Source organism: Mustela lutreola, chromosome 11 (genome assembly GCF_030435805.1).
Source record: "Mustela lutreola isolate mMusLut2 chromosome 11, mMusLut2.pri, whole genome shotgun sequence".
Taxonomy (NCBI): domain Eukaryota; kingdom Metazoa; phylum Chordata; class Mammalia; order Carnivora; family Mustelidae; genus Mustela; species Mustela lutreola.
Window position 1 is genome coordinate 26,888,892 of NC_081300.1, and position 27,507 is coordinate 26,916,398.

The 27,507-nt window shown below is 47.7% G+C and overlaps 1 protein-coding gene across 2 annotated transcripts in view; it reads left to right on the forward strand.

The window, feature by feature from the left end:
* LOXHD1 (lipoxygenase homology PLAT domains 1) overlaps window positions 1-27,507 on the forward strand; it is a 149,544-nt gene that overhangs the window by 45,027 nt on the left and 77,010 nt on the right. For both annotated transcript variants that reach the window (XM_059139705.1, XM_059139706.1), the window contains exons 7-14: window positions 7,511-7,634; window positions 9,736-9,986; window positions 11,018-11,153; window positions 11,725-11,885; window positions 12,889-12,975; window positions 13,409-13,544; window positions 24,248-24,402; window positions 25,735-25,895. In XM_059139705.1, coding sequence (XP_058995688.1) covers window positions 7,511-7,634; window positions 9,736-9,986; window positions 11,018-11,153; window positions 11,725-11,885; window positions 12,889-12,975; window positions 13,409-13,544; window positions 24,248-24,402; window positions 25,735-25,895 — 1,211 coding nt within the window. The remainder of the gene's footprint in view (window positions 1-7,510; window positions 7,635-9,735; window positions 9,987-11,017; window positions 11,154-11,724; window positions 11,886-12,888; window positions 12,976-13,408; window positions 13,545-24,247; window positions 24,403-25,734; window positions 25,896-27,507) is intronic.

Genomic DNA, 27,507 nt, shown 5'->3' on the forward strand with positions numbered 1-27,507 from the left:
GCCCTGTCCCTCCATCCTGGGAAGGAAGACAGTCTGGGTGAAGACCCAGGGCCAGTGCACAGAGCTGCTAGGTGCACCCCAGGACTGAGTGTGGCCTTGACAAGGTTTTGCACCCGCCTCCTCCCCACCACCAGGTCAGGCTCCTTCTTGGTCACATGGGCCCACTCACCCCGACATGCTCTCCTCAGAAACTTCACAAACGAGGTGGCAGATCTGCACGCCAGAACAGGCCCCTTTGTTGTCTTCATGCTCAAAGGAAAGGGCAGCTTGGCAGAGTGAGAACATGTTTTTTTCCCTTTTCTTTTTTCCCTTTAAGATGTTGTAAATCTCATTCCATTGCCTTCTGAAATTTGGTATCGAAGCCAAGGGGATTTTTGTTTCTTTCAGGATTGTCTGTTTTATTTATTTATTTTTTCAGCCAGAATGCTTTATATAAATATAAAGCATATATAATTCTTTATATTTATCATAAGAAATCGAGAAGAGGGGGACTATGTTGGTGCATTTAGAACCCAGGCCTCTTCCTCCCCTGCCTCTCTTCTTTCCTTCCTTCCTTTTTTTTGGTTGTGTTTTTAATTTCTCAGGGACATGATCAGGCTTTACTTTGATGCAAAGGATATTTATTTATTTATAATTTATTTATTTATTTATAGCTCAGAAAAGAGATCTCCTATTATATACCAGATTCTTGCCTGGATAGCATCTGTTCTGGCCTCTTCTTTGGGAGCACCATTCGCCATTTAGAGGATCTCGGTTCTCTGCTTTGTAAAGCTCTCTGCTTCCCTTGGACTCCTTCCCTCCTCTGCGCTTTGCATCCTGTGAGCACCCCCGTCGCCTTCCCCCACCCCACCCCCCATTGACTGGCTCTTCCAAACTCTCAGGTCCATTCCTTTCTCCTGTCAGTGTGCATTTTAATTCTGAATGTTCCTATTATTTTTTTCTTCTTAAAAAAGTGATGCATATTCATTGTAAAAAGTTAGGAAATACAAATAAACAAAAAATGAGATAAACTTAAACCATCATGATTTTACCACCCAGAGATAACCAGTCTGCATATCTTGGTGCATACCCTCCAGCTATTTTTCTGTGAATCTCTATACATATATCTTTGTTTATAAAATGTCGTCATCATTAACAGTGTTTTACAGCTGCTTTGTTTCCACTTGGAAATAGATCTTGCAGTTATCCCCATGTTATTTCAATAGAATGACATGAAAGTCTTTACAATGTAGTTTTTTAATGAGTGCTCTAGTATTTCAGTGCACAGATATACCATGATTTATGAAACTGACCCTCTTTTGTTGAACATCCCTTTCCTCAGCATTCCTCATACCATAAAGAGCGCAGTGACACACATCCTTGTAGTTTATCTTTATACACATCTAGAATTATTTCTTACGATAAATTCCCAGGAGTTGGTTAAAGGACTCACAGGATGGTGAGAACTTGATGGATTTGCTGCCTTTTGGTTTTGATACCTTTCCTTATTGAGTCTAGCTCCCTTTAATACCATCTTTTGCCCTGCCGTGGTCCTATTTCATAAAGACCAAAACTTCTTGTACTCCACGAAGCATGCCCACTTTCCCGAATCCTGGTACTGTATGCTGTGTGGGACCCCTGGCAGAGTTCTGCCTTTCTTTCTTTGGAATGATGTTTCCACCTTCCCTCCTGCCCTTCCCCCTCCCTTCTTCTTTCTTTCCTTATTTGCTAATCAGACACTATTTTGAACCGGAAGGCCAAGCAGGCTACTTTCAGCGTGAGATCGATTCTTCTCTTTGCGGCTGTCACATGTGCAGGGGTGAGGTCAGGGCCCCATGTGCCTGCTCCCCACCCCCAACCCCACCCCAGTACCAAGGCAGGTGTCCCCCTCCAAGGTGTGCTGCCTTCTGAAAAGCTCCTAGCAGCCTGTTCCTCTACCTTAAGCCAAACCAGAATGCTTCCTGGGGATAAGACAGAAGACACCTCCGGCCCTCTGTGGGCGAGGGTGCTGGATTTCCTTGCTATTTTCCTGAGGAAGGGAGGAAGGAGGACTTTAAGTCCCAGGCACGGTGGGTGCAAGTGGGCAGCCAGAGGCTAGGGAAAGGCACTTTGCGATCAGGCCGTGGACAGCCAGCTCTAGAATCCTGTCTCTCTCACCTCTCGCGTCGCGCTGTCCCTCCTCCGCTCACTCTGACGGATCTGCGGGCCCGCAGCTCCCCAGGGATGCCAGTTAAAGGGGCTGTTGAACTGACTGTGTCTCCAGATTTGACACTTGCACAGCAAGTGCTCCTGGTCCTCGAAACTGCCAGGCTGTTTGCCTTAGACTTCACATGACAACCTCTCTTTTGGTGTTTACCTTTATGGGCTTGGTGGGATAAACCTAAAATCCAGTATAATTGACCCATTCATAGGTGGTCTCCCTTCTAGTCATCTGCCCACGTGTGCTTCTCAAGCATACAGGGTGCGCTTCAGGGTGACCTGAAGCCTCAAGGTGACCCACACACCCTTCTGCCCTGCCTCTGCCTCTCCCGGAGCTGGGGGCGCTGGCATCCTTCCCCAGCTCTTACCCCTACCCATGGCTTGGGCCTCCATGTCTGGTTAGTCCGCAATTTTGATCAACTCAAATGGTCAGTGCGGTTCAAAGACCACTTGGAAAGAGCCACAGTCACAGGATGGAACATCACACACCAACGGGTCCTGTCCTTGGTCCATCTGCTGCAGTAAACAGATTGGCTCAAGGCCCTGTGGCTCTTCAGTGGCAGGCTTGTCCATACCCCAGGTCCTCTGGACTCGCAGCTGGGACTCCCTCCACAGTGTCACGTGTTAGTCCCGATGAGGAGATCGCCACTGGTGCTCCCGGGGGTGTTAGCACAGCCTGCACCGCCGGCCCTGGTAGGACAAGGAGACAGAGGCCCCTGGAGTCGAATTCAGGGATGGCAAGAAGCTCGGTCTGTCCTTCCCTTACCAGTTAAAACTCAACAGTCAACAAACATTTATGTAGCCGCCAACTGCAGTTGTTATGATAAACATCGTTCTGCTCCTTAAAAGAGTAAGACAAGGGGTGCCTGGGTGGCTCAGTCATTAACGGCTACCTTAAGCTCGGGTCAAGATCCCAGGGTTCTGGGATCGAGCCCACATCGGGCTCCCTGCTCAGTGGGAAGCCTGCTTCTCCCTCTCCCACTCCCCCTGCTTGTGTTCTCTCTCACGCTGTGTCTCTCTCTGTCAAATAAATAAATAAAATCTTAAAAAAAAAAAAAAAGTCAAGTCCCTAAAATGATCATACCTATTCTGCTATAAGGGTATCATATCCCAAACTTTCAGGGAGAGCCCAGCTTTCAGTGAACAAACATTCTGTCTTGGGATCCCCACAAATAGAGTAGTGTTGTTCGGACCAGATTTCCTGATGGGGACACCAGAAATCAGAATGACCATGACTTTAATGCAAAGCGGGAGATAAAAAGTCTTGAGTCAGGTACAAACAAAGGTTGTGGGGGTAAGCTGTGTCTCACGGGGCACCAGGGGGGTCCTCTGGGTAGGGTTTTGCCCGGAGGGACAGGGAGGAGCACTCCTGTGGACAGAGGAGGAGGGGCTGGAGTGTGGGCCACAGATGCGGAGTAGCGCTGGGCCAGAGCATGGGGTTCAGCAGACTGAGAAGTGGGAAGTAAGTTAGGGAGGTGGGTGTGGGCCGGGTGTCTGCAGATCTGATCATAATAAGCCATCAGAGGTCTTTGTTGGCCAAGGTAGAGCAGTGGTCTGAGGTGGTGATGAGGGAGTAGGGGGGTATGGGTGGGCTCAAAGGAGAGGAGGTACGGAGGAAGAGAATGTTAGGGCGTCACCATTCGAAGGCTGACACGAACAGTTATTTATATTATCTGAGTTTTTCAGTATGATGACTGAGAAACCTCGAGCCTGAGGGGAGGGATAGCCTCACGACAGAAACAAAATCTCACCTTTCTTTGGTGGGCCTCAGTTTCCCCCATAGAATACTCCCTTGCTCTTCCACGAGCCCGGATCTTCCCTGCTAACTCCTAGATGCTGAGATTTGTTTGAAAGTCAATTCATAAGCGCTGAAAGTCTTCTTCCTTTTTTTCTGCTGTGTTGAAACTTACCTGTCCTTTGCCCTATAATTTTAGAACTCTAAAAGGGAGCCACAGTTCAGCAGTGGCTCTGGGGAGGTGGTGACGGCTGCTCCCAGGTCATGGGCCACTTCTACCGGATTACCTATGTGCATTTTTAAAGGGAAGACTGAAAATTCCTTGAAAGCAGAGGCATGTTTTACGTGCGTTGCCGGCTGTTGTGGCTGGAACACAGCGGGAACCTTCTTCAGCCCCCTGCGATTGTGCCAATCCTGGGCATCTTGGCACGTGCGTGAGAGTGAGGAGACCCATCACCCTCCTCACGCTGCTCCGTGTGTGTGGGAAGGTTCGCTTTTGCACAGAACAGGCCTCTGTTCCAGTACGTTCATATGAAATTGGTGGAAGTTATTCCAGTACAGAGCGGGGAGAGCAGTTATGAATCACAGCTGACACGCCACATCCATCTAAAAGCTGCCGACCCCAGGCCCCACTCCCTGGGCTCACCCACATGTGTTTACCCCGGGGGGTAGTGGGGGTGCAAAAATGGAAGCCCCGAGGCCCTGGATCATTTGGGAGTGTCTGTGAACCGCAGTAAAGAACAGGGAAGAGCTGACCCTGCTTGGCGGCTCCATCTTTCGCTCTTCTCCTTCGGGACAGTGGGACCTTCCTGGCTTTCCCTATTGGCTGGTCTCACCTTATGACTCTGCTGTGTCCTTGGTGCTGCTGAAGACAGTGGGCTCCAGCACGGACAGGCCTCACCTCCCCAGGGGCTCGTGAGCCCAGCTTTCCCTCTTGCCTCTGAGAAGGCAAGCCCTGCCTGTGGGCTTGTCTTCTGAGGGAGGGTATGGCCCCAGGAGATAACATTCTTGTTTTTTATTTGGTCATTGTTTCTGTCTGTCCGACTGTCTCTCTCTTTCTCTCTCTCTCTCTCTCACAGACACACACACACACACACTCTCTCTCTCTTTCTCTCTCTCTCTCTCTCTCTCTCTCTCTCTAGGCGTGTGCTTCTCTCAGTCATGGGGAAGGGGATTTCTATCTCCCCAGTCTTCTACAACATTCTCTGCCTTAACAACAGAATCCGTGAAGCCACGCTCTGGTAGGAACACCGACAGACATTTTCTTCTGTTAAAAAAAAAAGCATTCCTGAGATATGCTGAATTCTTCCAAGTAACGCCTTGAAAACTCAGAGGTGTCTGGGCAGGTGATGAACAGAAATGGGAAAGCTGCCCCCTCCTCCCTTAGAAGGGACCCTTGGGTATGCCCTTCTGAGCAACAGTGGGCAGGAGTCAGCCAGGACCCTGTCATAAGGCATCAGCAGAGGCCAGAAATGCCTTTGGGAGAAGCTGTGTGCCCTCTCCCTGGCTAGTCTCTCCATACATTGGTCATTTCCTTCCCGCTGTGAAGTGCTCCCAGATATTTGGCTCTCAGGGAGCCAGCCTCCTCCAGCTTCATCCTGCAGACCTGGCGGCCACGAATTTTCATAGAGGATTGTTTCCACATTGTAATACGCACCTGGAAAATTTTTAGAACTGCCCATGGACTTTTATACTTTCTGTACCAGTACTTAAATCTGTATCTTCTCTCTCGGCCTTTCTTTGTATTCAGTATTTTTGGAGACTCTAGTTTTAACATCTTGGTTGTTATTCAAAAATTTATGTTTCAAATATCACCTCTTTCCTTTGTGATTCAGCTAGTTTTGTCCTAGAGAGGTGTTAAATGGTGCCCGTTCCATTTTTCAGACTAGCTGAACTGCTCAGGTCAGGAATTTCCATCAGACACCAGGCCAGTAGAAGGCCCTTATTGATGACAGCTCCATGGGCTGGGAGGGTGCTGCTCTGGCTCCCGAAACCGTGGCTGGCACACTTGTCTGTGTGAACATTTAAATCCAGAGATGGTGAAGCTGTACATCTAGGTTTATTAGTAGACTTGACAGCCTATCTGATAAACTAGGTTCTATCTTCCTTCACTTTGCTTTTCCAGCTCTGTGAGTGTCAGAGTAAGGGGGATAGGAGGCAGGCTGAAGCCTCAGACCTTTGTCATTGACTCCCCAGACTCGCCCTAACATGGAGATGAAAGCCACAGAGAAATGTGCAGACAGGAGAGTTGGGAGAGGCTGGACTTCAGTGGCAGAAGTCTCTATGGGCTGTGCCACCGTGGTCTCCAGGCACTCAGCTTGAGAGTACAATCAAATTGGCAGGTTCTGAAGGGTGACTCACACCAACCAAACTCACAAGGGCCTGATTTATAAACCAAAGCCGGAATGTTGATTTATCGGAGGAGAGAAGCCTGGTAGGACAGTGGCTTCTAATCACTCACTCAGGCCATTGGTTCCCCTCAGTGGGTTGTGTCCTCAGGAAGACTGTGCTTGGCCCAGAAGTCTCTCTAATGAACACGGAATTAAAACAAGGTGAGATGACATAGGCAGCACACCACAGACACTTTGATATTAGGCAATGAGTTTTTCATTGAAATCAGAGCCCCTCTCTCTTGGGCAGTCTTGGGACCACCTGGGCAGACATGTCTACTTACCCTGCACAGTGCTATGAATGGAGGGCATGTTCTAGTGATGGACCAGTCTGCTTATCTTAGAGTGAGTTTTCAGTTGGGTTCCTGGGACATTTGCGAAGGTCCCTCAGCTCCTGGTAAACTCTGAAAGACGCCCCACCCCCACCCCCACCCCTTATCTGCAGCCTCACAAGCCTACCTCACCTTGGGAGTGCCCTGGAGGAAGCTTCGTAGATGGCTGATTCCATTAGCCTCGCTGTCTATGGCTGATGTTTTCTGACCTCATCACCAGATCTCAGGATTCTGTGTGCCTGATTTAGGGCTCATAGTTCTCCTTGCATGGACTCTGCTTCTCATCAAGAAGGTTAGGGTCCCAACCTTCAGCAGGTGGGGAAGGTGATGCTCTTGTTGAAGTCTGTAAATCTCAGCTTCACGCTCGGGTCTCACAGGCTACATCCTGCCAGATTTCCTGCATTCAGTTTTTTAAATGATCTGCAGCGGAAGAGGAAAGAGTGATTCAGTTGTTCAAGTGGGAAGTCATTGCCAGTCATCGTCACATGCCTCTCAGTGCTTTGTGCCAGGTGTGTCCTTGTGAGAAGCTTTGAAGGGCCACTAAGAAGGTGGGAGTGTATTCTCTCTCTCTCTCTCTCTCTCTTTTTTTTTCTTAAGTTTTATTTGTTTTTCAGAAAGGGAGAGAGAGAGCACAAGTAGGGGAAGCAGCAGGCAGAGGGAGAAGCAGACTCTCCGCTGAGCAAGGAGCCCGATGCGGCACTCTATCTCAGGACCCCGGGATCGTGACCTTAGCTGAAGGCAGACGCTTAACTAACTGAGCCATCCAGGCATCCCGAGAGTGTATTCTCAGAATTCACCCAGGTGGTGGAGGGATTCGATCACCAGGTGAGCCCTCCATGACCCTGGTCATCCCCTCCCTCTCTGCTTCTTCCCAGATTATCATTGAAGATATTGGGAACAAAAGGAAATATGACTTCCCTCTTAACCGCTGGCTGGCCTTGGACGAAGATGACGGCAAAATCCAAAGGGATATCTTAGTGGGCGGAGCTGAGACCACAGGTAGAACTGAAGAAAGGGGAGGCCCAACTGGCTGACACTTCGGTTTCTGCCCGAGGCTCCTTGATCTTGTGCATGGGCCTGGAGGCTGGCGATTGAGTGGGAGCCAGCCACTCCTCCTGCTCTTGAAAGTCTTCTGTCCCTTTGGGCTCCTTTAATCCTCACAGTGACTATAGCATAGGAACTGTTAACGCTCCCATTTCACAGATGAGCAAACTGAGTCACATAGCTGTTAGGAGACCTGTCCAAGGTCACAGCTGGTAAGTGACAGATCCAGGATTTGATCTGCCACCTAAATCTCTACCCTGTATGAACTCCACAGAAAACCTGCAACTCCCTGCATGGGAGGTCGTGGATGTTTGAGCAAGTCAGGGTTGTGAATGTGCACACCTGAGAACGTGCTCTGCTACAAAGCCTCCTGTTGCCCTCCACTGCACAGAGAATATGTCCAGGTTCTGGGGCACCATGTGCAAACTGCCCACAGTGCAGCTCCAGCTCTCAGGAGCATCTTTCAGCATCTTATCTCCCCACTTCCACCTCCCCACCCATCCCCCTCCGCCTCATCCATACACTTGTCCCTCTTTCCTGAACCTATGCCCAGTTACCCCCTTTCCTCCTCATCTACCTGTCTTCTGCTCAGCTTCCCTGCACTCTCCTCCCCTACCTCAGACATGCCTTCCCCTCCCCTCCCTGCTGGCCTTACTCTTTCTCTCTCTTTATCTTTAGAACATCTTTCTCCTCAGACTATGATGCCATTTCTCTTCTTCTCTGTGCTGCCCGCCACTCCCTTGGAGTCCTCCCTCCTTCGTGTGGGTAGGACATGCCCTTCCTTTGCCCTTTACTATGACTGCTCTCAGGAAATCCAGGGTGCCCCTGCTCCAACACCTTTCAGCCTCACACATCATTTGTAACTGAGGTTTGCAAAGTATTTACTTAAAAACAGATACCAGAGTGGGTCTGCTATGACCCCCTTAACCATGTTATTTTCCCTTGTCCCCAGTGGTAGAGGAGCAGAAGAAATGACCGCCAAGGGCTGGGGATGGCTGGTAGCTTGGGCCATAGGCGGACATCCCGGGTCTGTGTGTTTTGGAGAAGTGGAGCTGGAGACCCCCTCTTTGAGGGCAGGGCCACCCTCCCCATCTTCATAGTCTCCCTGAGGCCTTGCAGGTAGTAAGCACTCAGTCAGCGTTTGATGGACAGAGGAGGGCGTAAATGTCTAAATGAGGGAGGCATCCGCGAAGCCGCACGTGCTAGCTCCAAAGAAAAGCTGAGATTTTCATTTCCCTGGGCTCTGGGGCTAAGGGTGGGCCTGGGGGTCGGGTGGAGGGCTGTGTGCAGGCTCGGGAGAACTAACAAGGACTAAAGGGCCATTGCCTTCGACTCCAGAACATAATGAAGGGAGGCCAGACCTTAGCAGATTTCCTGTCCAGATGCTTGTCTTCAGTGTTTCCTCTTACTCAGCCCCATCCCAGAGCTTAATTGTCCTTTGCTGGTGCTTGCCCAGAACTTCATGTCCTCATCTTGCCTCCTGAGTGACCAAAACCCCACAGGGCCCAACTACAGTGTTCTCTCCTTCCCTCATTCTTCCCTCCTCCCACCACGTCAGGTAGCCAAGGAGGACACTAGTGCCCTCTATTAAAAGTTGTCTTTTTTCAGTTACGAGCAAAAGACCGAACAAAATGAATCAGATAGCCCCGGATATAAATCTCCATTAATGGAGTTGGCTGTTATAATTAAATCAGACATAACAGAATTCATCCGGCAGCTATTAATAATAGGCACATGGTAATTAATGTTAATAGCAAGTACTATTCTCAGCCAACTCAAATCCTGCCTTCTCTTTGTTAGTTCTTGTAATCAGGGCTGGCAGCTTCTCAGAGTAATCCCTGCAGTTTATTCTGAAACTCAGATGCATGGACACACAAACTCTGAAAAAGATAACATGAAGCGGAGAGGGGCACTGGATGTCATCTGGGGCAGGAGGCAGGGGGTGTTGAAGATGTATGGAGGAGGGAGGGCCTAGGGAGGCTGGAGCCAGTGGGGGGTGGGGTATGGATTTTGTAACCAGCTGGCACTTTCTCCTCCCCTGTGGCTTCTACACCAGCTATCTCGTATGTGGTCACCGTCTTCACTGGGGATGTCCGGGGGGCTGGGACCAAATCCAAAATCTACCTGGTCATGTATGGGGCCAGAGGGAATAAGAACAGTGGGAAAATCTTCCTGGAAGGCGGTGTGTTTGACCGTGGCCGCACAGACATCTTCAACATCGAGCTGGCTGTCCTCCTCAGTCCCCTGAGTCGGGTCTCCATCGGGCACGGCAATGTGGGCGTCAACAGAGGCTGGTACTGTGAGAAGGTAAGGGATGCTCCCCGGGGGTGGGGGAGACCTTTCCTGATTCAACCCCTCTTCTTTAATTTCCAAGTACAAACGCTGACCTGCTTCCTGCTTCCTACTTACTTTGGACCAGTGTCAGAGCACATGGACAGGCCCTTTCATTGGGCAGTTGGGTTGATAATGTGACCATCCACCTTGTTTTGCTTATGGTCAGGGATGAGGGCTATTCTATGTATGCATCCAAGGGCCAAACGCAGGTGCTAGCTGGTAGTTATAAACTGTCCTGATTCTTGGTGTTGTTTCACTTCAGCTTATAAATCTCTCAGTCAACAAGTATTTTGGGGTCTCCTGGGTGGCTCACACAGTTAAGCGTCTGCCTTCAGCTCAGGTCATGATCCCAGAGTCCCGAGATTAAAAAGAAGGTAAAGCTGAGAATCTAGCAGAGTGAATAGTCAATTCTTGGCTGATAGAAAATTTTGTAGTCACAAGAACATTCCTTTGGACATACCTGATGTGAGTGAGTGAGTGACCTAGGCGGGGTGCACTTCTGAGTTCTAAAACCATGAGCTGAGAATGTGAGTAGAGTAGAGAAAGCATGGGAAAGAGGTTTGAATGGGTTCAAGCCCAGAAGAAAGTTGTTTATTTTTGTGTTATATTCCAGATACTCATTCCTTTTTATGTGATCAACCTTTTTTCTACAGACAAATAAAGGGAGTTAATTTAGTATACTAGTTCATCTGGTTTGGACTGAGATTTTTATGATATGCATAAAGAAATACAGTGTTCAAAGAGAGTGTTGTGTGTAGGGGGAAGAATTTGAGATTTGGGCTGATAAATTGGAGGATGGATGATAGCTACTTGGGAAGACTCCTTGGAGGAGGTATTTCTTGATCTAAGACTTAATGGGACCAGCAACAGGAAGAAAAGTGCCATTCCCTGAGAATCCTAATGTAGACCACCTTAGCATGAAGAGGTTGTCAAACGTTGTCAGGAGGTCCCAACCAGGGCACCTGCTGCAGGAGACTCATGATCTGCACCACACCCCCTTGCAGGTGGTGATTCTGTGCCCCTTCACCGGCATCCAGCAGACCTTCCTTTGCCGCAACTGGTTGGATGAGAAGAAGGTGGATGGGCTGATCGAGAGGCAGCTCTACGAGATGGTGTCTCTCAGGAAGAAGAGGCTGAAAAGTAGGTGGTGAGGACCCAGAGGCTGGTGTCCTCCCAGACAGGGCCAGCAGAGGCCAGGATGTCAGCCCCCTGGGCAAGAGCTCTGCTGTGAAGGAGTGCACTTCTGCTTCTCAGTTCTCTTCTAAAGAGGAAGGGAATGGGCCCCGCAGGAAGCCCATCTCTCCAAGGTACAGGCCACACAAGAGTTACACAGTCAGCACCATGGCCAGCACCCCCATGACCCCAAACTGAATAACCTGCTGTGATGGGCTAGAAGGTGAACGGAATGGTTCAACATAGCGCACTCTGAATATACACAGGGTGCAGGGAGTCAACTCTTTTTCCTATTTAAAACATACTATAGGCTTTTGCCATTAAAAGGATCATTGAGATACCCTTTTTCAAGCAGCAAAGAATCCTGGGCTCCCTAATATTGGCACCTGTTAGAATGGGTTACTGAGAGTGTGCCACACCTGTGCATGGTCTGCGCTTCAGTCCTAAACACCTTTGATTTGCTTCTCTTCCCCCACTGGTAACATAAAAACTCTGTACTCTTGAAGTCTTTATGGGACAACTTGCCGTGTCTTTGCAGAATTCCCTTGGTCCCTGTGGGTCTGGACAACCGATTTGAAGAAAGCTGGTACCAATTCTCCCATCTTCATCCAGATTTATGGGCAAAAGGGGCGGACGGACGAGATTCTCCTGAATCCCAACAACAAGTGGTTCAAACCGGGCATAATCGAGAAATTTAGGGTAGGAAGGAAGTGTAATGGGGGCGGGAGGGAGGAGGAAGGAGGAAGGGATGTAAGAGGTATTTGTGATGAGGATGGTTTTCTAAGCCAGATTTTGAATCACGTTTTAAGACAAGCGGGTGCTACACAAAATTCAGGCCCCTGCAAGGGTACCAGAGTGATCTATTGATTGAAAGGCATCCGCTTTTGGTCTGGCCCTTCTTCTGAATCAAACACTTCAGAACCAAGCCTGGGAGAAAGAAGCAGGTATAGAATTTTCTTCAGGAGCCTAGAAACCTGGGGAATCATTGTAGAACAGAGACCCTGAGCACATTAGTGTCAAACTGCCTGATCTGAACTGAATTAGAGAGTGAGTAGCAAATTGAGAGGAAAGTATAAATAGTAGAATATTTTAAAAGAAATTTAGCTTTAAATTTCTGATGTGTATATAACTAGAGCAAGGCTTGTTTTGCCAACAGAAGTGTGCTCTGACCTTTAGGTGAGAATGATTTGTAATTTTCAGCTGTCTTCCCAGAGCACCCCACTGCTGCTTCTGCTACACACTCACTTCATTGCTCTTCATGTATTTGTCTTCCCGGCTAGACTGCAGGCCCCTAGGGAAAGGGCACGACTGCTGTATTGATCTTTTTGTCTGTTTTAGTGCCCAGTGGAGTCCTGGGGCTGTGGACCTGTGCTAATTTGCAGGGTTGCCGAATGGGTTTTGTTACTTGGAGTTTATTGCTTGGAAGATTTTCTTTATTCTGGATCCTACTGTGGGTCAGTTATTTTTGTTCAGTTTCGCCAGGCCAGACCGAACCTGGGCGCTACACAGCTCTCTCGCCCTCATGTGCCCTTGGTTGCCAGGGCATGAGAGAATACAGTCTACGAGAGCGGCCTGGAGCAAAGCCATCCTCACTGCTGAAGACTTGGCCCAGAGCGGGTGCCCTCCTGGGAAGGGGTCAGCTGTGAGATAAACACAATTCACTTGACTATGTTCACCCAAACCTTGTCATTTCTCCCTGTAGATTGAGCTCCCAGATCTTGGCAGGTTTTACAAGATTCGGGCATGGCATGACAGAAGGAGCCCTGGTTCTGGATGGCATTTAGAAAGGGTGAGGTGTGCCATCCTGAGGTTTGGGAGGTGCATGGGAGAGGAACCTGTATGGTCCCTTTCTAATGACCATGTCACCTAAGTTTGCCTTTGTGTCCATTGGGAGTGGGGGTGGGTAAGCATGGGTCTCACGGTGAGACCCAAATTTGGACCTAAGACATGGGGACTTCCTGATGGGGAGAGGGCCTCCAAATTTGACTGAGAAAATGCTCAGGTGTTCAGGAGACTTACTTTCTCCCCCAGTTGCCTGGCTGCTAGGCAAGCATGGGTCTCCAGGGAGCGAGAGGGATAGATGTGAAATCTGGACCACCTTCCACAAGAGACATCTCAATGGGATGGCCTTGGCCTCCCTTGGATGAGATAGCAGAATGGTGACCCCAAGGTGTGATAGATCTCTGGTCCACCCTCTTGCTCACCCCAGTACTTCATTCCAGATGACCCTGGTGAACACTCTGACCAAGGACAAGTATAACTTCAACTGTAATCGCTGGCTGGATGCCAATGAGGATGACAATGAGATCGTGAGAGAAATGACCGCCGAGGGCCCGACCGTGCGGAGGATAATGGGCAGTAAGTACTGAGCAGTTCTCCATCCCTGGCGAGGCGGTGGAACTCCTAGTTGGCGTGTGCGTGGGGGTCCAGCCCATGAGTGGATGGTCTCATCTGCTGTCGCTCATCACACCCCCTCCACATGCCAGCATGGAGTTAGAAAATTCCCAGCCTTCTGACTGGCTTGTGGGAATCTCTAAGGCAGGATGCCAGAGCTCTGTGGTGGTGGGTGTGGGGAAGGAAGGCAACATTTATGGCTCTTCAGGTGGGTGAGGGGATGAGAAGGATCCTCTCCAAGCAGTGCTTCTCCACAGCCTTCCTAACAGTAAAGAAATATTCTCTTCAAATTATGCACAAGAGTCTCCCCAAAAGGAAGACTGTATCCAGAAGCCATGATTGGCGGCCCCGGATGAGTCCTCTGTGTCTATTTAAGGCTCATAGGAGAGGAACTAAGCTTTTAATCTAGGGTCCAGTTTGCACATTCTCAGGGGTAAAGGGAGATCATTTTGCCTCTAGATTATAGCGGCAGAAGAGAGTGAGGCACAGCACATGCCCTGTCCTTTGCTCTGGCAGACATTACTGAGCAATCACAGACTTCTCTCTCACTGAGTCTGAAATGAGTTTCAAAGCTCCCTACAGGGCACTCTAAGCAGACATTAGCAATTGATCTAAGCAGACATTTGCAGTTGATCTAAGCAGACATTAGCAATTGATCAGAACTGGCACTTAAGATAATCAACCCATTTGCTATCACTGTGGCAGTCCTAATTTTTAAATCATATAGTAATACCGCAAAATTACCAAGAGTTAAGAATATATAGAAAACAATGTCATTCATCATTCTAGTAGCTCTTCTTAATATTTGGAAAGCGTCACTCCTCAGACATTTGTACATCCAGTAGAAGCTCTGTGTGTATTTGTTGAAATGATTTAAATAGCAGTAAATACTCAAAAACATAGAAACTCCACATGGCAAATATCTGTTAAGAGATCGCACCATCTAGTCATCTAATTAGGCAATGCTGGTGATGAGCACTTTCTGTTATCTGCTTGATGCTTCTTCGTTTGTAATTAAAAATGTGACCATAGCATATTTGCATTCGAAGGCCTTTAAAATAGCATAATGCAGAGGCGCCTGGGTGGCTCAGTTGTTGAGCATCTGCCTCAGCTCAGGCCATGATCCCAGGGTCCTGGGATTGAGCTCCACATCGGGTCCCTGCTTGGTAGGAAGTCTGCTTCTGCTTCTTCCTCTCCCTCTCCCACTCCCCCTACTTGTGTTCCCTCTCTCTGTGTCTCTCTCTGTCAAATAAAGAAATAAAACCTTTAAATAAATAAATAAATAGATAGATAGATAGATAAATAAAATAGCCTAATGCAACTCGGGAAAACGAGGAGTTCTTGTCCTGATTATACAGTTGGAGACAGAGTCAGACCTAGAGCAAGGTCTTCCGCCTCCTGTGTGCACAGCGACTATACTCTTTTCACATTGTGTACTATTTTCTGTGGCAGCAAGGTAGCCATCTCCCTGGGAACATGGTAGGTAAGAGGATTCTGCCCCAGACTGAGACTTGATTTAGCAATGTAGCCCACTGAGGCAGAAACACGCCTGTTCTCGTCAGATCTATCCCTTCGTGTGCCAGAACAGAGCCTGCAGATGTGAACTAATGGGGAGGGGGTCTTGGGACCCAACTGCTTCCTTGATCTTTCTAACCAGTTCTCTTGACTTCAGCTCCTCATGTCCTGTTTCTGAAGTTACCTGGTGCTTTCATTCCTCAGCCTTTGCTTTCAAATTTCACAAGTGATAACTCCGATCGGTTCTCTCTGGTCTGGTGAGTCAGGGATCCTCAAACTTCCCTGAGCATTATCACCCAGAGAGCTTGTGGCAACGGAGTACACGGCCTCAAGCCCAGGGTTTCTGACTCAGGAAGTCCAGGGTGAGACTCAGGAATTTGTCTCATGCATTTCTAAGTGGTGCTGCTGGTGAGGAATCACTGTGCTAAGGCATTAATCACTTTCCCAGGGGATGTCAAACTCCCCAAGTCTTGTTGCTATTATCTGTACTTGTCCCTATTTTTTTTTTTTTTGGTTAAGTCCTGAAAATACCTGTGTATTGTCATTTTAGTGAGGTTTTTCCAGAAAGAAATCTACCATTTTTACTTAGAATGCCCAAGATGTTCTTTACCTCCAAACCTGTTTTCCCACCTCACAGACTGTGGGGCTGGTGAGGGGGGTTTTGCCAGACTCCCTCTGCACTCTCAGACACGGGCCCATGCCATCTCATGATGTTGCCTCTGCTCCAGATCAATCCCATCTCTGGTGTCCTCTGGTTACTTTTCCTTCCACTGAAGGTGGTATAATGTTTCTCTCAGTCATTCTCCAGACCCCCAACTCCTGCCATTGTTCTAGGGCAGTCTCTTAATCTGCTCGGGCTCCCATAACAAAATACCACAGACTGGAGGCTTAAACAACAGAAATTCATTTTCTCACAGTTCTAGAGGCTGGAAGTCCAAGATCAATGTGTCATCAGGCTTGGGTTCTTATGCGGCCTCTTTCCTTGGCTTGTAGGTGGCAGCCTTCTTGCTGTGTCCTCACACAGTCTTCCCTCCAAGTGTCCTGTTTTCTGTGTCCTAATCCCTTCTTATGTCATATTGGATGAGGATGCACCCATAGGATCTCATTTTAGCTTAATCATCTCCTTAAAAACCCTACCTCCATATTGTCATATTCTGAGATACTGGGGGTTAGGACTTTAAAAAAAAAAAAAAAGATTTATTTATTTATTTGACTGAGAGAGAGCACAAGTAGGTGGAGCAGCAGGCTGAGGGAGAGGGGGAAGCAAGCTCCCTGCTGAGCAAAGAACCTGATGCAGGGCTTGTTCCCAGGACCCTGGGATCATGACCTGAGCCAAAGGCTGATGCTTAACTAACTGAGTCCCCCAGGCACCCTGGGTTAGGACTTGAACATATGGATGGGGGCGTGGGGGACATAATTTGGCTGCATCCCAGAGACGTTGATTAGATTCTTTGAGAGCTATCCCTGATAATCTGCATTTTTATCAAGCATACCAAGTAATTTTTTTGCACATCAAGACTTCAGAGCCTCTGTCCTACTCCTTCCAGTGATTGAATGGAAAATCCCCTCATCCACATCCTGGTCCCAGTACCTTCCTCGGATCATCCCATGAATGAGTGATGCACCCCACCCCTGGCTCAGGCTTCTGCCCCCCAGCCCTCTCATGACCTTGGTGACATTCCGCTCCATCCTGCAACTCCTTCTAGCTCCTTCTCCCCAACATTTCTCCTGGCCTGACTCATGGGTGTGTGGAGGATGGATCTTAGAGGCAAACCTATAAGAAGTCATCAATGGGGGTGGGGGGCGCTTGGGTGGCTCAGTGGGTTGGAGCCTCTGCCTTCGGCTCAGGTCATGGTCTCAGGGTCCTGGGATCGAGCTCCACATCAGGCTCTCTGCTCAGCAGGGAACCTGCTTCCTCCCCTCTCTCTCTGCCTACTTGGGATCTCTGTCTATCAAATAAATGGATGGAATCTTAAAAAAAAAAAAAAGAAGTCATCAAGGGGGGAGAAGAGGTACTCAAAGTGAGCAAGAATTAACTACACTAGAAAGAGGGTAAATTCAAGAGCTATTTTGAAGGTGGCTCCGGTCGGACTCAGTGAAAGAATGGTGTCGAGACTCTGTGGCCAGATGAGCTTTCTGCCCACACTTTGGGAGAACCTTCAGGTGAGGTGCCATTTAAGCTAGGTCTTCTCTGAGTAGGGATCTGACAGACAAGGAGAGACGGTGGTAGGAAGGGTGGGGAGAAAGAGTGTGTCTGTAAGCTACATGGGTAAACATGCATGTCACATTTTAAACAGTGTGCAAGATGTGGGGCTGTGATAGCTCTTGGTTTTTGTCCTCTGTAATACTATCAAAGAACCATTTTAATGGAAAAAAAAGTCTCTGGTGAACAGGATTAGATTGAAGGGCTGTCTGTTCTGGCTTTAAATGAAGTTCGACGTCTTCTTGGGGGGGGGGTCCTTGGCAGTACTCTCAAGCCCATGTCGACTTGGATTCCATCTCCCCGATGCTTTATCTGGCCTACATAAATTTCTGTTGTGCTTGGAACACCCCCTTATCCTCACTCACCTCTAAAGGAACTTGGATCTCCTTTGGTGTTCTGGATGCTTCTTTGTAACGGTAAAGAGTTGATGGCAAGTCTCACTTCCCCAGCTGGCACCAGGGTATTGTGAATAACATGCAGGGTTTCCTGGCAGTCCCTTGAGTGGAAAGCCTTGAACTCACATATAATAATACCAATTTAAAACCATTCTTGGGGCACCTGGGTGGCTCAGTTGGTTAAGCGTCCAACTCTTGGTTTCTGCTCAAGTGATGATCTTGGGGTCCTGGGATCGAGCCCCATGTTGGGCTTTGTGCTCAACACAGAGTCTGCTCGTCCCTTTCCATCCCCCTCTCGTCTTCTAGCTCTTCCACACACACATGCCAACCCCAGCACATGCATGCATGTTCTCAAATAAATAGATAAAGATAAGTAAATAGATAAGGATAAATAAATAGATAGACAAAGATAAATAAGTCTGTTACTCCGGGTTTACTTCTAAAGCAAGAGCCAGTCAAAGAAGCAATTAATGCCATGTCTGACAGCAAGAGGCTTTGAGGAATGACCTCACTGACTAACACCGCCTGGGGACACAGATTAGACACGCACCGCTTATGATCAGGAGTTCGGTGAGATGGTAGGAGCCATGCGCCCTGCACGCTCCCCTGCATTTGCAGCTGAAGTGATTACACACTGCTGATGAGTGGCCAAGGAATCACTGGACTCAACTGCTGAAAAGAGGAGCTTCTTGTTAATCAGGCTGAGTTGTCATTTTTAAATTAAAGTACAAGAGGCTCTGGTAGTTACCCATTTGTTTGAAGTCTTTCACTGCTGGTGGCTAACAACACAGTTATTTTTTAATTGTCTGTGGACTTCCTGCTGAGAACGAGCTTGGGACCCCAATGGTTGGTGGGCTGGGAGGGGCCCCTGGAGAAGATCAGGAGCCCTGAGAACTTCCAGCCCAATGGACCTTAGTGCTCCTGATCAAACAGGACTGGAATTTCCAGGCAGAAGGATTGCTGTCTCCCCTCATCAGTTTGCTTCTGGGTATTGCCTGATAGTTACAGCTGAAAGAGCAGAACTGTCCTGCGTCAGGATTAAGAATGAGTGAGGCTCATGTTCCTCTTTTCCTTCTGTGCCTCTCCATTTCCGTACTCAGGCCAGTTGAGGCTCTTCTTCCCTCTTACTGCCACCAGTTCTATTACTGGAAGCTAAACACAAAAGCATCAGCTTCATTTACGCAGAGGCTGAAGGCTGAAAACACTTAGTGTTTGCCTTTTAGTAACAGTAAGTCTTCCAAGCAGTCAACGTGGGATGCTTTTTTAGTTATTTAAGTAATCTTTAATTTTTTTCAACAGTATTTTGTAGTTTTCAGAGCATAGGTTTCTCCCTCGTTTTGTTAAATGTCTTCATATTTTCTTCTTTTTATGCTCTTTTGAATGGAAATGTTTTATTGATTTCCTTTTCAGATTGTTTATTGCAAAAGAATACATATACAATTGATTCAGGCATATTGATATACTCTACAACTTTGCTGAACTCATTTATTAGTTCAAATAATTTTGAGTGGAATCCTTATGATTTTCTGTGTAGAGGATCATGTCATCTGTGCCCAGAGATAGTTTTACTTCTTTGTTTCCAGTCTGGATGCCAACTGCATTAGCTAAAACCTCCAGCACTGTGTTGAAAACAAATGATGAGAGCAGATACCCTTGTCTTGTTTCTGACCTTAAAGAAAGCATGCAGTCTCTCATCATTAATTACATGTTCGATGGGGGTGTTTCATAGATAACTTTATGGGTTGATGAAGTTCCATTTTATTCCTAGTTTGTTGATGGTTTTCTTATCATAAAAGAGTGATAGATTTGTCATGTTTCTTCTGAGTTCTATTGAAATTATCATGTTATACTTTTTTTATTCTACTGATGTGATACATTACATTGATTTTTAAAACTTGTATCCTTGGGATAAATTCTACTTTGTCAAGGTATATAATTCTTTATGTTGCTGGATTTGGTTCACTGGTATTTTGTTGGGGATTTTTGCATCCATATTCAGAAAAGAGATAGGTCTGTAATTTTTTTTCTTGTGATATCTGTTTCTGGTTTGGCATCAGAGTAACGCTGACCTCCTAAAATGAGTTGGACATATCCTCCCCTCCAAATTTCCTTGGAAGAATTTGAGAAGAACTGGCATTAATTCTTCTTTGAATGCTTGGTAGAATTTGATAATAAAGACATTTAGGCCTGAGCTTTTCTTTCTGAGTAGTTCTTTAAAATTACCAATTTGATCTTTACAATTGTTTTAAGTCTATTCAGGTATAGCCAGTTCTGGTGGTCATTTTTTTTACTTTCAACCTATTTGTGTCTTTTAATCTACAGTGTATTTCTGTATATAGCACATAAATCAATTATCAATTTCGCCAATCTCTGTGCAATAGTATGACTTTTTTTGGTGTGTGACTGCTGACATTTTTCAGGCTACATTACCCCACCCCCTTCTGCCTGACATCTGGGCAGTTTGATAAGAAGACTGGATATTGCCTCCCTTAGCACTGGTGGAAAGGTCAAGCCATGCAAGAACTGACCCCCTCAATCCCCCCACAAGGGAACTCTTATCTCCTAATCACCATAAAATCTCCCTGCTTCTCAAGCCAATTTTGGACCTTCTTGGAAATCCACCATACTCTCCCAAGAACTCCTTATTAGGTGCATAATTCTTCTTATGTTCACTCTTGGTACATGTGTGTCATCATCATCCTTGATATCTGAGCAAATAGGCAGTGAAAGGACCCATCCCGTCTCTGCAGGATGACAACCACACTCTGCCTTTTGATTGAAATATTTATTCCATTTACATTTAATGTAATTACTGATGTGGCAGGATTTTGAATGCCATTTTGCTATTTGTTTTTTATGTCTCGTGTCTTTTTTTGTTCCTTTCATTTTATATTACCACTTTTTTGTGTGTTAAAGAAATATTTTCTAGAATACCATTTTAGTTCCCTTGTTTCTTTTAATATATATTTTTTGTTATTTTTTTATGGTAACCCAGAGAATTACAATCTTAACTTACAATAATCTAGTTCAGATTAATTGCAACTTAATTTCAATAATACACAAAAACTTTCCTGCAGTATAGGTTTGTTCTCTTCCCCCTCCTTTGTGCTATACTGTCATACAAATTACATATATATATATATTATAAAGCCACCAATGGAGTTTTATACTTATTGCTTTTCTGGGAATATCTTACTAGCTCCTTCATATTTAAAAATAGGCTTTATTTTTTAGAGCAATTTCAAGTTCACAGCAAAATTGGGAGGAAGGTGTAGATATTTATCATATACTCCCTTCCCTCACACATGCATACCCTCTCCTTTATCATCATCCCCCCCCCGAGTGATACATTTGTTATAATTAATGAGCCTACATTGATACATTCTTAGCATCCTGAGTTCATGGTTTACTTGTGGAACACTCTTCGTGTTGTACATTCTGTGGGTTTGGACAAATTTATAATGACTTGTATCCATCATTATGGTGTTATACAGAGTAATTTCACTGCCCTAAAAAAATCCTCTGTGCTCTCCCTATTTATCTCTTCCTTTCCCTCCTACCCACACCCTGGCAACCATTGATTTTTTTACATCTCCATAGGTTTGCCTTTCCCACTCTAACATTTTTTTAACTTTGTCAAGACCTATAATATCACTGATTTTATTATCACCTTCCCTTATATTCAGTTTTCTTGTATACATGGCTTGGATTGCATGGGCCACCATTATAACCTACCTCTAAACCTTCCCTTACCTTTTCTGTCCTTATATCTCTCTATCATGCTTACCTGGATAAACCCTATCCTAGGTAAAGCCAACAAATGACCTTTTCAGTTATTGTAGCCTTGTAGACTCACTGTAGCAAAACATGCAGCCTTGCAGACTGGTCTCATTTAAAATTCATGACTCAGGGGCACCTGGGTGGCTCAGTGGGTTAAAGCCTCTGCCTTCAGCTCAGGTCATGATCTCAGGGTCCTGGGATCGAGCTCTGCATTGGGCTTTCTGCTCAGCGGGGAGCCTGCTTCCCTCTCCCTCTCTCTCTCTCTACCTGCTTCTCTGCCTGCTCATCACCTCTGTCAAATAAATAAATAAAATCTTTTAAAAAAAATTCATGACTCAGGCTGTGAAGTGTGTAAACCTGGCGATTCACAGACCTGTACCCCTGGGGATAAAAATATATGTTTATAAAAAATAAAAAATTTAAAAATCAAAAAAAAAAATTCATGACTCAGTATATCTCAGTTTGTATTCAAAGCTGTCCTACAATTTATCACTGCCCTCCCCCAGTCCCTATTGTTGTAGTTTCTTGAACCCTAACAAAGCTAGTCCTCTATCTATACTCTGGTCCTTTTTCTTCTTTCTCTCTAAAGAACTTCACTAGTTCTTCTCTCCTTGTTATCATTTTCTTTTTCTCTACAGGATCATCATCCTCTACATGATCCTATAGATAATAATCTAGTACCTCACATCTTAAACATTTTAAAATAAAACTTTTCTAAACTCATACCCCACTCTAGCTTATTATTTCTCTTTGTATTCCTCTTCACAACAGACTAAAGAGAAGGTTTACATCCAGGCATCCAGGTGCTATATCTAATTTCCCACCTCCTATTCTGTACTTAGACTCTTGTTATAGGGCTTCTTCCCTTCCCCCACAATTTCACTATGGCTGCTCTTGTCCTTGACACCAGTGCTTTCCATGTAGCTAAACCAAAAGTCACTCTTTGTCCTCTGTGGCAATTGCTACAGACGACCATTCCTCCCTTCTCTTGATTTAGAGACATGTCCAGCAGTACTCTTCCCCCGTGCTTCACTGGCTGCTTCTCATCTGAGTTGCTAGCTTCTCCTGGGCTTGGTCTCTAATGTTGGTGTCCCTCCATAATCTTCTCTATGGGAGATCTCATCTGGACTCATAGCTTTCAAGGGAATCTGTGTGCCAATGACCAATATCATGTCAGTAATCCTGACTCTCCAGACACATATTCAAGTGCCTTCTTGGCCTCTTTTAAGAACATCTAGTAGCACACATTTATAATGAACAAACAGAACCATTGATTTCTGTCTCCAAACCTATGCTTCCCTCAGGCATGCCTACTTCTTACTAGAAATACTATCTACCTGGTTACCCAAGCCAAAATCTAGGAGTCATCCATGATTCTTCTTTGCCTCAATTACTTATCCAATCCATCACCAAGTACTGTTGATTCTACATTAAAAGTATATCTCTAATCTACTGGCTTCTCTCCATCTCCACAGCACCCCCAATCCTAGATACCCTCCTGTCTTTTCTAGGCAACTCTAATTATTATCCTAAGAGGCCTCTCTGAGTCACTCCTTCTTCCCATACAATCAGTTCTCCGCATGGCAGCCAGAGTGCTCTTTAAAATATAATTCAGATCAGGTTACTTTTTTGCTTAAAGCCCTTGAATGACTTCCCATTGTATTAAAAAAAAAACAACCAAAGGAAGTCACACTTCTCACCTTGACCTGTCATACCAATTCTGTCCCATGCTGGCCTTGGTCCACTTCGGACTTCATTGAACCCCCCTCACCCAGGCCCTACTGACCTTCTCTCTGCTCCTGGAACACTTGCCCCCTCCTCCCCATGGCAGTGCTTCGCACTTACTTGCACACTCTTCTCTCCGAGCTTCCTGCGGCTGGCTTCTTCTCCTTGGCATCTTACCAGATGTCAACTTCTTGCTGCAAGCTTTTCTGCCTCTCCAAATCCTCTTCACTCCCCCGCCATAATCCCTCCACTTCTATCCCACTCTGGGGCACCCCTCTCCCATGTAATCTTTGTTGCAGATGTAACTCAGGAATTTTCCTGTTCATAATTTGGTGTGATGTCACTGTCCATCTTTCCTCTCCACCCGTCCACTCTCAAGTTGGATGGAGGCTCCATGGGAGCAGAAGTCTGTCTGTCTTGCTCACTGCTGAACCTAGGTTCTATAATGGTGCTTAGTGCCTACTGGGCTTCAGCCAATAGATACAGGGCAAATGAATGAATGAGTGAGTGAATGAATGAATGAATTTCACTTTCTAGCATATTTGAAGTGAGGAAGGGAAGCTGTGATATGCAGGGATGCCGGCCCGTCTCCTCCAGGGCACATTTTCAACAGGGAGAGAAGCTGCTGCCCCTCCCACAGTGACTGCATTTTGTGCCTTTCCGTTCTGAAGCAAAGCTCAGTCTGGCTCTTCCGTGAGAAGACAGGACACATAAGAATTGGAGAACAACCTAAGGCAGAAGAGTCTGCTGGGTTAGATAGAACCAAGGGTCAAAATGTTTGAATCAGACCTGTGGTCCCCAAACACTGCCAAGCCCCCCCCAGAGTCTCCTACAAGACTTTCCCATGGAATTCTGATCCTTGAGCAGGCCTGGGAACCTCTGCTTTGTTTGGGAAGAGGAACCTGCAGGTGAGCTGCCCTTTGACTGGGCGGCATGGGGTTTGCAGTCCCAGCTGACCGGGTGCAGGGGAGGGGCACTTAGAGGCAGGAGCAGCAGGGCCAGTGCTGGGAGCAGGGGGCCATCAGTGTGTCCCTTTCTCTCCCTGACAGTGGCCCGGTACCGTGTGACCGTGTGCACTGGAGAACTCGAAGGCGCGGGAACTGATGCCAATGTCTACCTGTGCCTTTACGGTGACGTGGGGGACACAGGCGAGCGGCTTCTGTACAACAGCAGGAATGACAATGACCTGTTTGAGAAGGGCAATGTGAGTACAGCCCACTCCGTCCCCATCTACCCGGCCCTGGTCTGAGGTCCCCTTCCCCTGTCCTCCCTGTTCTGCTGAAGCTGATACGGGTGCCCCGGCCATCAGCAAACTAGCATACATGACACCCTCTGGGCTCCTGGGGTGATCCAGCAGGGACTTGGAGAACCGACCCTGGAGGGGTCATGGTCCCTTCCCCACCTGTCAAATGGGTTTCCTGGGTAGGTTGTGTGGGGCAATAGGGAAATCTGGGGGCAAACCCCGCATGGGGCCAGTCGCTCCATTCCCCCAGCCTCAGTTTCCCCACATGTGAAACAGGGAAGCGATGCCCGCCTGTGCCAGCTGATATGAGAATTAGGAGCACAGCTGTACCTACTGCCTGGCCTGCATCACAGAGCAGCTGTTCAGTAGGGTCATTATTGCAGTCAAGCGAGGCTCATGGTGCTTACCAGGTGAAGCCAATTTGCAGACTGACCTAGCACAATCCTGGGCTCTCTTCCCACCTCTGCTGCCCCATCCTCAGCGAGGGCAGGGCAAACCCTGGAGATCGAGTGGAGGTCTCTCTCAGAGGCCACTCCAGCTGACCTTGGGGTCACAGACACAAGAAAACTATGGTGATCAAAATAATCTGAGTGTTGTGGGTGGACCCAGGCTCATTTGGGGAGGGCCGGAGGGGGTGACTTCACATAGATTTGTACATTTCCGCTCTCACTCCCATCCACACCCACCCTTTCCCACGATTCTACCTCTTTCGAATCCTTTATCCATCAATCAATCGCACCCTCCTCTTCCTGTTCCGGGAGGCTCCCAGGTGTGCTCGTGTAGGTTTGGCAACTCTCCAGCCCCTGCTGCACTTCTGCTGCCCCATTGGCAGGCAAAACTGTGCAATTAGCAAGACCACTAGTTCTCCTGCCCTCCCCAGTCATTCCCAGCCATGCCTTAGAAGCGGGCTGGTAACCTTTCGTAGCAGGAGCCTGAGTTGATTGGCCAAGGAATTAAGTCATGATACATGGTTACTGACTGGTAACAAACAGCTTATCCTATCCCTCCTCCTGGGGAATCTGCCTTTTAGGAGATCATAGGGAATGGCCACAGTTTAATCAGAAAATACAGCCCTCCCTTGTTGGGAACTTGACATGGAATGACTTCCCACTGGGAGCAGCTGGAGGAGGGGTTAGACCTGTTCTTTCCAAGTACCCCTCAACCCACCTGTGACAGACCAGCAGCCCCACCCATCAGCCCCGGCTTTTCTGATTTCTGGGCCTGTGTCTCTGCTTGGTGTTTGGGTCCCAAGGGAGCCCCATCCTACCGGCCTTGCCGTCTTCCCCTCCGAAGGCCGACGAGTTCACCATCGAGGCGGTCACCATGCGGAAGGTGAGGCGGGTGAGGATCAGACATGACGGCAAAGGCGGAGGCAGCGGCTGGTTCCTGGAGCGGGTGCTGGTGAGAGAAGAGGGGCAGCCAGAGAGCGACAACGTGGAGTTCCCGTGTCTCAGGTGCGTGGCCTGCTGCGCTCTGTGCACTCCAGCTTCCGTCCGGGGCCCTGGCTTTTGAGGACACTCAGCCCTGCCTGCTACCCCAGACCAGGAGCATAGTTGTGGCTTGAAGAGGGGGCCCCTGCTGGTGGTGCTTAGACTGTCCCCACCCCACCTGCCGGTGGTGAGCCACTGGGGTCAGGTGTCCCAGGGCACCCCTGACCTGTCTATTTAAGTACCAGAGTGTTGTTACATTTTAAAGATACAGTATGGCAATTTCAGAATTTAACTGAGTTCCCGCGGAGGGAGCTCTGAACAGGTTCTGCTCCCTGCCTCTCGGCTTCTGCTGGCCATAGGTGTTCTAGGCTTGTCAGAAGCCATTTTCTCCCTGGGTCTTCACATCGTCTTCCCTCTGTACATGTCTGTCTCTGTGTTTACATGTCCCTCTTTTATGAGGACACCAGCCATTTTAGATGAAGGCCTGCCTTCATTTTAACTGGATTACCTCTATAAGGACACTATTTCCAAATAAGGTCATAGTCTGAGGTCCTGGGGCTTAAGACTTTAACATATCACTTTTAGGGGACACATTTAAGCCCGTAACACATTTAAAACACATTTAAGCCCTAGGGCAGGTGGCCTTAGGTGGTGGCAGTGGAGGTAGGGGGAACGGGCTACACCAGAGATAGGTCCTGTAGGTAGAGTTCATGGGGTGTGCCCCCGAGAGAGAGAGGACTGTTGGAGACCCCAAGTCTCTGTCTTTGGTGGGTGGGCAGAGGCCGCACTTCCTGCTGAAACCAAGAGCCTAGGGGCGGGGGGTGGGGAGGAAGGCCTGAGAATGGGGTCAGACTGGACTCTGGAGGCTTAGCTGGGGCATATTAGGTATGAGATGCTTGTGAGTTGAGTAGGCAGAGTCCAGCCTTGAGAAATAGCTCTAGTAAATGAGAGCATAGTGGTAGAATTTAAAATCAGGGAAATGGATAGGATCCTGGGAGAGAGAGAATTGTTTGGACTGAGCCCTGAGACTGGTCAGTAGAAGGACAGGGAACCCAGAAAGGGGACGAGGAAGAGGTTGCTATGTCCACACTGTCTGCATGGCTATATACATGGTGAAGGGAGGAGCTTGGCGCCAGGAGTCTAGCCACCTGCCTGCTGTGTGGCTTTGGGCACATTTCTTAACTTCTCTGGTCTTCCGCAACTTCCCGGCCAGCACGCGTCCCACAGTGATGGCAAGGGTGAAATGGGGCTGCCCTCTGAAAGGAGCCGGGTCTGCCAATGACACAAATGATGCTGATTGCAGGGCAGAAGGTCAGCCAAGGCCCCCAAACGCCCTAGAGCCCTCCCTGCCCCCAAACACTTAAAGGGTTTGTGCAGTTTTAAGAAAGTTAATTCCCGCCCCTTGCACCTGCACGGGACGTGTACTGCCTGAGGGATGGCACACAGGGCCTCTTTATCCACCTTCTCTGCCATGGTCAGGTAGTGCCAGCATGTTAGCTCTGGCAGCTCTGTGAGTGTGGTGTGCACACTTGCACATTTCTTGTGAGCTTGGGGAAAGAGCCATAAAATCACCAGCAGACAGGCTCACCGATTTTACAGCGTCTCACGCTGAACCTGGGCCCACATGTCTGAAGCA